This window comes from Salvelinus namaycush, chromosome 2 (genome assembly GCF_016432855.1).
Source record: "Salvelinus namaycush isolate Seneca chromosome 2, SaNama_1.0, whole genome shotgun sequence".
Taxonomy (NCBI): domain Eukaryota; kingdom Metazoa; phylum Chordata; class Actinopteri; order Salmoniformes; family Salmonidae; genus Salvelinus; species Salvelinus namaycush.
In genome coordinates, this window is record NC_052308.1 from 13,735,218 (window position 1) to 13,749,553 (window position 14,336).

Consider the following 14,336-nt stretch of genomic DNA (forward strand, 5'->3'; position numbering starts at 1 on the left):
TGAGTGGCCCAGCTAAAGCCCAGATTTGAATCCCATTGAAAATCTGTAGAAAGACTTGAAGATTTCTGTTCATCGCCGCTCCCCATCTAATTTATTAACAGAAAATCTGCAAGGAAGAATGGGAGAAAATCCCCAAGATGACTCAAAGCTGTAATCGCCACCGAAGGTCCTTCTACATATAATTGACTAAGGGATGTGAATACTTCTGAAAATGAGATATCTGTATTTCATTTTCAATAATTATTTAAATAAAAGCATTGTTTTCACTTTGTCTTGTGTGTACGTATTTATTCTAACGTATAAATCTATTTAATCCATTGTGGAATAAGTCAAGGGGTATGAATACTTTCTGAAGGCACTGCATAAAATAAGTTTTACAAAACATGTTACCATTATTAATGCATTTGTCAAATCTACCAGTATATAAACATCACATCAAAAAACACCACAAGGGAAAAGGCGGTTTCACTTGACGGACTTGCTTCCTGCTTTGGGTTTATACTTTTCATGAGACAATGTCAAAACAAAACAAAATAATATGCTATCATGACTGGATAAAATAACTCATCTAAACCCTAATCAACATCAAATATTATTCCCCAAGACATTTCCTGTCTCTTTAGAATTTTATTTTAGTATTCCCTTTTAACTGTGTACTCTGTCAAATAAAATACATCTTTAATTCATAATACAAAGTTGGAAATTTGAGAAATGAAATATTCTCTGATGTTTATGTCTGGATATAAACTAGCTGAATATGTATAAAGGAACATTTGAATTACTATATGAAAATGAATTATTAATGTGTCTGCTCAATGGTACAACTCCGTCACTGAACAAAACCCCCGGACATCCAGAGAATTTAACAGGCTCCTGAGTAAACACCCATCCCTGGTTTGACTTTTGAGAAGGTTGAACGCCCTGCGGGGGGTGAAAACGCCAGCTCTTAGTCTGGGTCCTACAGCAGCAGCACCGCTCTAGTTTGTGTGCCTGGTTGCAATAAAAGCTTTATTATTTACCACTTCAGTATATTCAATCATCCTGCAGACTGCCACTGACTCTATAAATACCCCTGCCCTGGGTTGCCTCCTACTTTGAGCTTTCAGCACAGACCAGCAGTCACCTTCAGTCACTTCAATGGTGGCTTGCGGGGGGGGCAACCTAAGTGCTCTGAACTCAACTGACTGTGTGGACACTAGCTCAGATCACAGATCACTTTTCTATTTGTTTCAATCAAACCACAAAGCATTTCACAAAGTAATGTAGAGCCCTCTATGATATCCTCTCTCCGCAGGCAGGAGAAGCAAGAAGGCTGTAGAAACCTGCTTGTGTGCATGTCTCTAATTGGACCACTGGAATCATACCGCAAGAAGACCTAACCTTGGATACATTCTGTGATTGAATTTTACCTAATATTTAAAGCAATATGAGTTCAACCCTCACAGTACTAATGGGTCGGCTGATCTCTTAGAGGACAGATATATATTTAAGACAACTCTTACTTGAGATGGAGTAGTAGTAACCATAGTGATAAAGATGACTGAAACCCTCTTAATTGCCTCAGTGAATTATGGAAATGAAAAGGACTTTCAAAACTGATATACAAATGTTTGCTTTATGAACAACAGCTTAATAAAAATGGGGGTCCAGGGGCCTCCCGAGTGACACAGTGGTCTAAGGCACTGCATCGCATTGCTAGCTGTGCCACTAGAGATCCTGGTTTGAGTCCAGGCTCTGTCGCAGCCGGCCGCAACCGGGAGACCCATGGGGCGGCACACAATTGGCCCAGCGTCGTCCTGGTTAAGGGAGGGTTTGTCCTTGTCCCATCGCGCTCTAGCAACTCCTGTGGTGGCCGGGCACATGCACGCTGACACGGTAGCAAGATGTATAGTGTTTACTCCAACACATTGGTGTGGCTGGCTTCCGGGTTAAGTAGGCATTGTGTCAAGAAGCAGTGCAGCATGGCTGGGTCATGTTTTGGAGGACGGACAGCTCTCGACCTTCACCTCTCCCGAGTCCGTCCCGGTGTTGCAGCGATGGGACAAGACTGTAACTACCAAATTGGATACCACGAAATTGGGGAGAAAAAGGGAGAAAATATAAAAATACCAAAAAAAAGGGGATCCATAAATTATTGTAGAAGTAGCCATAATTCACATATGCATCTCAAAATAAAAATAAAAAGATTTGCTTTCAAAATCAAGTAACAAGTAAACGATACCCCACTTTATGCTCAGTGTTCCTTGGAACCAGTATCATTCAAACAAACAGACTGAGTTTTAGCTGAGACAAATTCGCATGAGACATGCCAGGCTTTCTAAGCAATGATGAAATTTATATCTATATAAATACACACAACTTTCAGTATTCCTTCTGCAAGAAAAAAAAAGTGTTAGTCATATCTAAATATGTAGCATATTTCCCCCAGAAAATAAGCTATTTAAGATCACCTACCATTTGGAATGAGTTGAGCTGCGCGAAATCAGGGTTCAAATTAACATAAAGCTGATAATCATACAGTTAAATCGGAAGTTTACATACACCTTAGCCAACTACATTTAAACTCAGTTTTTCCACAATTCCTGACATTTAATCCTAGTAAAAATTCCCTGTTTTAGGTCAGTTAAGATCACCACTTTATTTTAAGAATGTGAAATGTCAGAATAACAGTAGAGAGAATGATTAATTTCAGCTTTAATTTCTTTCATCACATTCCCAGTGGGTCAGAAGTTTACATACACTCAATTAGTATTTGGTAGCATTGCCTTTAAATTGTTTAACTTGGGTCAAACATTTCAGGTAGCCTTCCACAAGCTTCCCACAATAAGTTGGGTGAATTTTGGCCCATTTCTCCTGACAGAGCTGGTGTAACTGAGTCAGGTATGTAGGCCCCCCTGCTCGCACACACTTTTTCAGTTCTGCCCACAAATTTTCTATGGGATTGAGGTCAGGGCTTTGTGACTTTGTTGTCCTTTAGCCATTTTGCCACAACTTTGGGAGTATGCTTGGGGTCATTGTCCATTTTGAAGACCCATTTGCGACCAAGCCTTAACTTTCTAACTGATGTCTTGAGATGTTGCTTCAGTATATCCATGTAATTTTGCTTCCCCATGATGCCATCTATTTTGTAAAGTGCACTAGTCCCTATGCAGCAAAGCACCCCCACAACATGATGCTGCCACCCCCGTGCTTCACGGTTGGGATGGTGTTCTTTGGCTTGCAAGCCTCCCCCTTTTTCATCCAAACATAACAATGGTCATTATGACCAAACAGTTCTATATGTATTTTTTTTTTCTCCAAAAAGTACAATCTTTGTCCCCATGTGCAGTTGCAAACCGTAGTCTGGCTTTTTTTAATGGTGGTTTTGGAGCAGTGGCTTCTTCCTTGCTGAGCAGCCTTTCAGGTTATGTCGATATAGGACTCGTTTTTACTGTGGATATAGATACTTTTGTACCCGTTTCCTCCTGCATCTTCACAAGGTCCGTTGCTGTTGTTCTGGGATTGATTTGCACTTTTCGCACCAAAGTATGTTCATCTCTAGGAGAGAGTATGCATCTCCTTCCTGAGCGGTATGACGGCTGCGTGGTCCCATGGTGTTTATACATGTGTACTATTGTTTGTACAGATGTACGTGGTACCTTCAGGCGTTTGGAAATTGCTCCCAAGGATGAACCAGACTGGTGGTTCTAAAGCCATGACATAATTTTCTGGAATTTTCCCTAGCTGTTTAAAGGCACAGTCAACTTAATGCATGTAAACTTCTGATACAGTGAATTATACGTGAAATAATCTGTCTGTAAACAATTGTTGGAAAAATTACTTGTGTCATGCACAAAGTAGATGTCCTAACCGACTTGCCAAAACTATAGTTTGTTAACAAGAAATGTGTGGAGTGGTTGAAAAACAAGTTAATGACTCCAACCTAAGTGGTTGTAAACTTCCGACTTCAACTGTATACTAAAACAATGAATGATCAGTGGTTTGCTTGAGCATATGTTAATATACAACATTATATTACATATTCCAGCCTGTAGCAAAATAATCATTGCTCTTAGTTGAAATGTGATGCATTGTTTGTCAACATACTGATTACAAATCTAGTAGTGATGGGGAATAATGACGAGTGGATGATAGAACTATAATTTGAATGGTTTTGGAATATTCAACAAAAAAAAACTGTGACTTCATCTGTCCATATTAAGATAGTGAGGAGCTTAGCGAAGGGGAGCCATTCAGTGGGATGCTGCTGATTTGAATATGATTAATGGAGGGCCAGCTCCTGGAGTTCCATCCAGCACACACAGCTAGTCAGCCGCTGATAGGGTATAACCCAACGTTGTCTCTGCCATCACCAGATACACTACTTCTATTTACCCAACACTCAGGAGGTTATACTCCTGTGCCCAGTCTTAAACCCAGACTAGGGATCTGCCCACAATAAGACAGCGAGGAGTCTGTCCAGCTGGAAGAGGAGCTGAAGACCATTGGCACCAATGCCACAGCCCAGTCCATGGGAGACCATCTCTCCCACACGGAGGACAGGACAGTGTTGTGACAACAACAGTCCCTTCCCCTCTATGTCACTTCATAGAGCTGGAATCAAAAGCCATGTCAGAGGAATGCATGTCATCACCATCAGGACAGGAAGCACTACAGGCATCAAGGTCAGCCCTGACAAAGTCACCATTCTTTAGGCACTTAAGTGAAGCACAACATGAACTGGTGATCTGGGTGGAACTGTGGAATGACTTGCTCTCACAAGAAAAATGCAAAGACAGAGGACCACTTACAGACACTGAATTTTAAGCATTAAAAGCTTGTAGGCTGTATCTAAGACTGAACTACTAACAACAGTAATTCACGAGCATCTTATAATAACCATCATCCATCACATACTAGGACTTACTGTCATTCAATCCCTAATGTATCTTACGATGCCTACTCATGAGAAAAAACCCGGGTGACACACTGACCAGAACCAGCTCTCAAAGTTATATAAAAATCGAATATAGTAACTGTACTTTTTATATCCTGCAAGCTGATGTCAAAACTTGAAGCAGGAATGGGTGGCAGGTAGCCTAGTGGTTTAGATTGTTTGGTTAGTAACCGAAAGTTCTGTGGTTCGAATCACCAAGCCAACTAGCTAAAAAAGCTGTCTGTGCCCTTAAGCAAGGCACTTAACCTTAGTTGCTCTGGATAAGATAATGTTAATGATTAAAATGTTTAAAAAAAGAATAAAAAAATTTAATAAAAAATGTAAAAAAATTATAGGGGTGAAAATGTTATGGATACAACAGCTTCTGGGTCCAGGACCTGGATGATTAAAGAGGTTTCAGATACAACACTTAAGCACCCTCTCCCTTATGAAGCAATTCAAATGTGGCAATGCAAATGTGGAGATGTTGAGTGGGCTATTTAAAAACTAGAAAAGCCCGGCTTCTCTCTGGACCCCCCTTCAGGCCAATGAGGAGTAATGTTGACTCAATTTAACAGTATAATAAATACATTTCATGTATGCTATCAGAAAAATTATCATTTGGTTGTGTTTAAGAAGGCCTTGAATAATATTAGAATACAAAAATATATATATTTTAAAGAACACAATATGGCTTGCCGGGGGCCAACGTAGTGCTCTGAACTTGACTGACTGTGTGGACACTAGATCAGATCACATAGATTTTAATACGTTTATGTTACTGTAGGCTGTTGCCGTTTGCTCAAGTGTGGAGGGTATGGAACAGTGATTATTCCTGGAAAAAGTGATATTTTGAAATAGAGCTCATCTCTTTAATTCAAGTTTGGCAATGGTAAGTGTTTTAGAAACCTCAGAATCTGCTCTTTCTGATACTATATAGAAATCGAAACTTCTTAGATGCATGCGACACTGTACGATGATTTGAAAAAGTCATTTTTAGCGGTTTGTGAAAATACTGTAAATGACCTGTTAACTGCTTATAACACAACTTACGTTAGTGATATCGAAATTCTAACATCATACGTGTGTTAAATAGACTTATTTAGGTAAAGTCAAGGACGGCAGGGGGCACAACTTTTAATTGACATTGGGTCAAAATGATCCACTTGGCCTTTCTAGTGTTAAGGCTACTCGGAAATCAAGTACTATTTACTGTATGTTGCATTCAAGTAATTATGGACTAACCAGTTTAAAGATGTCTCAATGACTTTGAGGTTAATAGCTACAATCATGGTTAAGCTCACATTAGTTCTGAATAAGAAATGTATTGGAATGGGTCTGAGGACAGAGGAGTCCTCATAAAAACACCATATACAGTGGGGAGAACAAGTATTTGATAACCTGCAAAATCGGCAGTGTTTCCTACTTACAAAGCATGTAGAGATCTGTAATTTTTAATCATAGGTACACTTCAACTGTGAGAGACGGAATCTAAAACAAAAATCCAGAAAATCACATTGTATGATTTTTAAGTAATTAATTTGCATTTTATTGCATGACATAAGTATTTGATACATCAGAAAAGCAGAACTTAATATTTGGTACAGAAACCTTTGTTTGCAATTACAGAGATCATACCTTTCCTGTAGTTCTTGACCAGGTTTGCACACACTGCAGCAGGGATTTTGGCCCACTCCTCCATACAGACCTTCTCCAGATCCTTCAGGTTTCGGGGCTGTCGCTGGGCAATACGGACTTTCAGCTCCCTCCAAAGATTTTCTATTGGGTTCAGGTCTGGAGACTGGCTAGGCCACACCAGGACCTTGAGATGCTTATTACGGAGCCACTCCTTAGTTGCCCTGGCTGTGTGTTTTGGGTCATTGTCATGCTGGAAGACCCAGCCACGACCCACCTTCAATGCTCTTACTGTGGGAAAGAGGTTGTTGGCCAAGATCTCGCAATACATGGCCCCATCCATCCTCCCCTCAATACGGTGCAGTCGTCCTGTCCCCTTTGCAGAAAAGCATCCCCAAAGAAGGATGTTTCCACCTCCATGCTTCACGGTTGTGATGGTGTTCTTGGGGTTGTACTCATCCTTCTTCTTCCTCCAAACACGGCGAGTGGAGTTTAGACCAAAAAGCTCTATTTTTGTCTCATCAGACCACATGACCTTCTCCCATTCCTCCTCTGGATCATCCAGATGGTCATTGGCAAACTTCAGACGGGCCTGGACATGCGCTGGCTTGAGCAGGGGGACCTTGCGTGCGCTGCAGGATTTTAATCCATGACGGCGTAGTGTGTTACTAATGGTTTTCTTTGAGACTGTGGTCCCAGCTCTCTTCAGGTCATTGACCAGGTCCTCCCGTGTAGTTCTGGGCTGATCCCTCACCTTCCTCATGATCATTGATGCCCCACGAGGTGAGATCTTGCATGGAGCCCCAGACCGAGGGTGATTGACCGTCATCTTGAACTTCTTCCATTTTCTAATAATTGCACCAACAGTTGTTGCCTTCTCACCAAGCTGCTTGCCTATTGTCTTGTAGTCCATCCCAGCCTTGTGCAGGTCTACAATTTTATCCCTGATGTCCTTACACAGCTCTCTGGTCTTGGCCATTGTGGAGAGGTTGGAGTCTGTTTGATTGAGTGTGTGGACAGGTGTCTTTTATACAGGTAACGAGTTCAAACAGGTGCAGTTAATACAGGTAATGAGTGGAGAACAGAAGGGCTTCTTAAAGAAAAACTAACAGGTCTGTGAGAGCCGGAATTCTTACTGGTTGGTAGGTGATCAAATACTTATGTCATGCAATAAAATGCAAATTAATTACTTAAAAATCATACAATGTGATTTTCTAGATTTTTGTTTTAGATTCCGTCTCTCACAGTTGAAGTGTACCTATGATAAAAATTACAGACCTCTACATGCTTTGTAAGTAGGAAACCTGCAAAATCGGCAGCGTTTCAAATACTTGTTCTCCCCACTGTAGGTCCACCTCTTTAAATTGTTATATGTTGCTTCCCACTCAAATAGCCTCCCTGGTTTAATATATTACCTAATGCCGAATGACAAGCAGGCACAGGTGGGTCAAATGTGATTGATATAAACTTCAATGATGTAAGCAACATTTCAAATCTCTTAGTTTACAAAATCCCAATTTATAATTGATCATACATACTATACTGTATGTGATTAACACCAAGGAAGAACATATGATAGCATACTGTATGAGTAATGAATATGTTAATAATTCCTATTTTAATTCAACTTTGATTATTGGAGAGAGGGTGAGTATCATGACTGGTTGGCTAACAAACTATCATACTTTGACCATAAACACTAGTGCTGTACCTTTCTAGAGGAGAAATGTTAACTAATGGCTTTAAAAGCACCAGTATTATGAAAGGTTGCAGTATTATGTAAATAATAGCAGGGAGAGAAGCATAGGTTGTTTATAGACAACTATTGATGCACAGTAAGAGCCAATCCTTTTTGCTCATAAGCATTATATGTGCATCATAAAACACATGAATGTATGTTTAGACACAAATGTGGGGATATGAAAAAAAAACAAAAAAACAATGCCAATGGAAATAAATTGGTGTATTTGTGCTTATAAAAGTGACAGAGTATGGATTATTACTGAGATCCCTGAACCCATGGTGTTGTAAAGTGATACATCTTTCAGTGGACAGGGGAGATGAGGGAGACATTGCGTCAAAGGCTGTTACAGACTCGGTCGGCATAAACGACCCTCATTCAACATCCACCCAGGAGGCATTTTCTAGTCATCCTAACAAAAACAAAAACAATACCATGTACCTGTAAACTGACCATGTTAAGGAAATGTAGAACAAGAATGGGTACTCTTGGAAAGCACTCTTTTCTATCCTTTTACGGCTAGGGGTTCCGCCAGCGGAACGTTTCGACAACATCCGGTGAAATTGCAGAGCGCCAAATTCAAAATAAATTAGAAATATTTAACTTTCATACAATCACAAGTGCAATACACCAAAATAAAGCTTAACTCCTTGTTAATCCAGCCACTGTGTCAGATTTCAAAAAGGCTTTACGGCGAAAGCAAACCATGCTATTATCTGAGGACAGCACCCCATCAAACAAACACATGACAATCATATTTCAACCCGCCAGGCGCGACACAAAACTCAGAAATAACGATATAATTCATGCCTTACCTTTGAAGATCTTCTTCTGTTGGCACTCCAATGTCCCATAAACATCACAAATGGTCCTTTTGTTCGATTTATTCCGTCGTTATATCACCAAAATGCCCATTTATTTGGCACGTTTGATTCAGAAAAACACCGGTTCCAACTCGCCCAACATGACTACACATTATCTTATAAATTACCTGTAATCTTGGTCCAAACATTTCAAATAACTTTCCTAATCCAACTTTAGGTATTTTAAAACGTAAATAATTGATCAAATTTAAGATGGAATAAACCGTGTTCAATAGCGGATAAAATGAAAGTGGAGCGAGCTTTCAGATCGCGCGCCCCAAACACAACAGTACACTAGACGACTCGACACTCAGTCTGAACAGCCATACTTCTTCATTACTCAAAAGAAAAACATCAACCAATTTCTAAAGACTGTTGACATCTAGTATAAGCCCTAGGAACTGCTTCCAGATGCCTCAGAAATCTAGATACCAATTGAAATCAGTCACCTCAACAAATAATTTTCCTGGATGGTTTGTCCTCGTGGTTTCGCCTGCCAAATAAGTTCTGTTATACTCACAGACATCATTTTAACAGTTTTAGAAACTTTAGAGTGTTTCCTATCCAAATCTACCAATTATATGCATATCCCCGCTTCTGGGCCTGAGGAGCAGGAAGTGTACTTTGGGCACGATTTTCATCCGGACGTGAAAATACCACTCCCTATCCCAAACAGGCTATACAGTCTTTCTGCATACCACACATACTGAATGTCATGTGTTCCATGACTTCACCAGTGGGAAAAATATGAACATCTGGGAAAGGTATCTACAGCTCACATCAAAGCACAGTTAGTATATCCCGTACCTGCATGTCATCAGCTGAGAGGAGATTGTGAGCATATATGCAATATATTTCCTATAAGACATCTAGGTACTATAGGTTGGGCATTGGACACAAACATCAGTGTGTCATGTCTCTCATCATAGGACATGTCTCTCAGGGTAGTGGCATGGAGCCAGAGAGTGCTCTCTCATCACTGGGACTGTCCACTAGCACAAAGTAATGAGATCATCCTGGGTGAAGTGATGCTGAAAATGAATCATCTCCTCTCTATCCCCCCATGGCACGGTGTCCACATTTCTCCAGGACCTTGTACTGATAGTCCATCCATCCTGTAACACAGGCCAGTGACACCAGAGCCATCACTGGAACAACCCAGCCCCCACACAGCATATAACTGACAATATCCCCAAATCTAGTCAAATCAGAGCAGAAAACATAGGACCATAAGACGTTTGGTAACACTTCCTTTTAAGGGATCCTTATTAGAGTCGAATTACACTAACAAGTATTGCAGTTAACTAACGATTCACAGTTAAAATGTAATAACATGTACCTGGTTGTAATTGCGGTCTGTAATTACAGAAGTGTAACATCGAATGCTTGTAACAATACTTATAAAATGGGCAGGTTGCCACTAAATTCACTAACTTGTTGTTTCACTTCTTCTAAGCTGCATCCGATTCATTCATGTAAACGTTGTTGCTAACACCTAACACTTGCCCCAAAATAAAGTGTGCCACCTGGGTTAACTTGGTTGAGCTTAAAAATACAGATTTAATATGAGTGTCATCCCAGATGAGGAATAAGACACTATTTCAAAGCACATGTAAAATTTGCATAAGTACAATGCAATTACTAGTTGTTACACAGGCTTTAGCAAATTAAAATGAAGTGTATGTTGAGGAGTACTTACTTGTAATTAATGTGTACTTTTACAGTACATTACCTATCCTAACAACCTGGTCCTTAATTTAAAGCTTGTGGAAGTGAGATCCAAGTGGTAGAATAAATACACACGTACACCACAGAGTACAAGTAATATCTGCATAAGTACAATGTAATTACAAGGTGTTACACTTCATTGTAACTAGCCAAATCCTGTGTATCTTTAGGGGTACTTACTTGTAATTATTGTGTACCGATAACCAGTGGTGGAAAAATTACCCAATTGTCATTCTTGAGTAAAAGTAGAAAATGAATGAAGTCACGCAGTAAAATACTCCTTGAGTAAAAGTCTAAAAGTGTTTGGTTTTAAATATACTTAAGTATCCAAAGTAGAAGTATAAATGTCACATTCCTTATATTGAGCAAACTAGATGGTACAATAAAAATAATATACAAAATATAATGGATAGCCAGGGGCACACTCCAACACTATTTACACATTTATTGAGAACTGTAGTGGAGGAAAAATAAAAATAGTAAAGTACAGATACCACAAAAAAAAAAACTTAAGTAGTACTTTAAATTATTTTTACTTAAATATGCACTCAAACTTTTGTATAATTTCAGCCAGCAGTTTAGAAAGTGGTGCTCATGAGCCAAAAGTGGTCCCCGTTTTTTGTGTCCTACATCCATTTCGTATGATGTTATGTCCTACAATTATAATTTTTTTAAATTTGTGCAATTCATATGAAATGTTCCGAATCAAATTCGTACTATATGTTACAAATTTGTTGTGCTTAAGATCCTGGTGTGCATCTTTAAGTACTGGTACTTTAGTTTACACCACTGCCGAAAGCATACCAACAAGCCATATTTCAGCTTGCACAAATCCCATAATATGTGTAAGCCAACTGAGAACTTGTGATTTTTTTTACTAGTTTAGCGAGCTGGCTAACGCTGTCCCGTACTGATCCAGCCTAGCTTGCTAGCTAGTTGGCTAATAATGTTAAGTATACTTACCTTTGTAATTGTCACGTTCCTGACCTATTTCTGTTAGTTTGTTGTATGTGTTAGTTGGTCAGGACGTGAGTTTGGGTGGGCATTCTATGTTTTCTGTTTCTATGTTGGTTTAAGGGTTGCCTGGTATGGCTCTCAATTAGAGGCAGGTGTTTGGCGTTTCCTCTAATTGAGAGTCATATTTAGGTAGGTTGTTTCACAGTGTTCGTTGTGGGTGGTTGTCTCCTGTGTCAGTGTTTGTCGCACCATACGGGACTGTTCGGTTTGTTTTGTACATCGTCATTTTGTGTAGTCTATTTTTACCTGTTCGTGCGTTCTTCGCGTTATTTGTAAGTTCGTATTGTTCAGGTCTGTCTATACATTTCGGTTTTGTTATTTTGTAGTTTATTCAAGTCTAGGTCGTTTTCTGTCTTCATTGTTTTGTCGTGTCTTTATTAAATTATGTATTCACAACCCGCTGCGCCTTGGTTCAATCACTACTCCTCCTCTTCGGTTGAAGAGGAGGAGAACCACCGTTACAGTAATTGGTTAAATAGGACAACACGTAGAATTTAAAGCCCTTCTCCAATTTGCTTTTCCGCACTGACGTTGTGGAATTTACAGTTCGCCTTCCTAATAAAAGTCCAGCAATGAAAGTGATGCAAACGGAGAACACCCAGCATGTTAACATTAGCTAGCTACGTGTGTCAACACACACTATGAGTAACATTCATTCCTTTTCAATGTAGCTAAACACTAGCTAGCTAACTTATTACTGTTCGCACAGATAGAACATGTGACGCATCCGGTTGGAGATGCCTCTCCCCGACAAATATGGTGGGGAGAGGATGCTCAGTGGCCGGCAGTGGGAGCATATGGAGTGAGATGGAACTGGGCTAACATTCTGATGATTTTCTCATCAATGAAACATTTGATCTCAATAGAAAACTGCAATATTTTGTAAAGAGTAGACTCCCTTTGCCAAAATTGCAATGTTTGGAGTGAAAAGGCGAATTGAGTTATTGTACATGTGCACTTCACAGACTAGGCGTTCCCTTATGGAAATATGCAAATACATGCCATAACGTTGTGACGGCCCTGAATTTTTCTGAACCGTCTCAGTGCTTCTCCTTCCAATAGGCCGCTTCCCCTTTAATTCCCAATTAAATAGCCAGCATCAGCTGCGCAAAAGTGGGGTTGTGATGGAGACGTGAATGAGGATGTGTTCAACCCTCAGTTCCGAAACTTCTCTATTTCGTCTGTTTTGTAGCCTAATAGCAAGTTTACCCAGGATCGGATCCACTCTTTGCGTCCATGGACTACACCTCTCCGTTGTTCTTCGTGGCCTTTCTCTCCGCTGGAGATCTGTTGGCGGATTGGATTGTCTGACTGACCAACTGACTACAACCTTTTTGTATACGGTATTTCATTTGTTTTGGTGTGATGTATACCGTGATGATTTATGTAGTTAGTTGTAGTTGAGGACTTATTAAGAGTTGATACGCTTGATGGTTGTGTGGTAAAATAATTGTTATTTTGATTGTATGATTTGATACTGGGTTTACGCTACACTTGTATGAACGGACAAACATTGCGTGACTAAGGCCACTTGAGTTCCCTGAACTTCTTTACCGGGCTAGACTCTTTATAGGCCCGAGGTACAGGACATTTCTGGAGGAACCAGAGCTCATTATTTGTTATATTGTTATGTGTGTGTGATCATTTATGTTGGTAATACAACCCACGCAAAAGAATACAGTTGTTTTTGAAGTTCTTTCCAATGTTTTAAGGGTTTATGATGTGTATTTCCATCCTGACTTTTACATGAGTCCTTTGTATTGGTGTAGACTTGACGGACCAGATGGGACTCATTCCCTCCCAAACCAAAAGGAGAAACCAATATTTTCTCTGGTAGGCACAACCTACCTGGCACCCCTATAAACAATAACCTCAAGTCAAAACCGTTACATAAAAAATGGCGCCCCAGATGGGACCTCAACATTGAGAACTAACCAAAGCAAATCTTTTGTGTGGAATTAAAACAATGGATTCACCCCAAGAAAATGTGCTCATCCATATCATACCTGTCAATGGGAATACACAGGGCCATTCTGACCATCAAGCTGACAATACAAATCATGATGTGAATGGAGATAATGGAGTTGATTTGGACCAGAGCCCTGGGAATCTGAATGCTCGGTCTGGACCACAGGAGGTCTAACCAGTTACTCACTTATTGACATGGATCTGTGTGGAAGTACTGAGCTAGCCCTCCCTCTGACGCCCAACCTTCCTCCATTGTCTGGTTTATCTCCAGAGGTTGTAGTCTTACAACTTCAAGGTGACATCCTTGATATTCGTCGGACTCAACAACATCTCCAAACTCTAATCCACCATAAATTCAAATGTCTGAGTGAAGTGCAACAGAGTGCCATGGAATTCAGAAACTCACTGAGCACTAACTCACACGCTGACAGAGCTCAGTGAGAGTGGAAGACGGTATGTTACTGGTGCC

The 14,336-nt window shown here is 40.1% G+C and overlaps 1 protein-coding gene across 1 annotated transcript in view; it reads right to left on the bottom strand.

The window, feature by feature from the left end:
• LOC120020442 (contactin-4-like) overlaps positions 1-13,931 on the bottom strand; it is a 112,353-nt gene extending 98,422 nt beyond the window's left edge. Inside the window, exon 1 of the mRNA XM_038964109.1 lies at positions 13,906-13,931. Coding sequence (XP_038820037.1) covers positions 13,906-13,931 — 26 coding nt within the window. The remainder of the gene's footprint in view (positions 1-13,905) is intronic.
• Between the last annotated feature and the right edge of the window lie 405 nt (positions 13,932-14,336).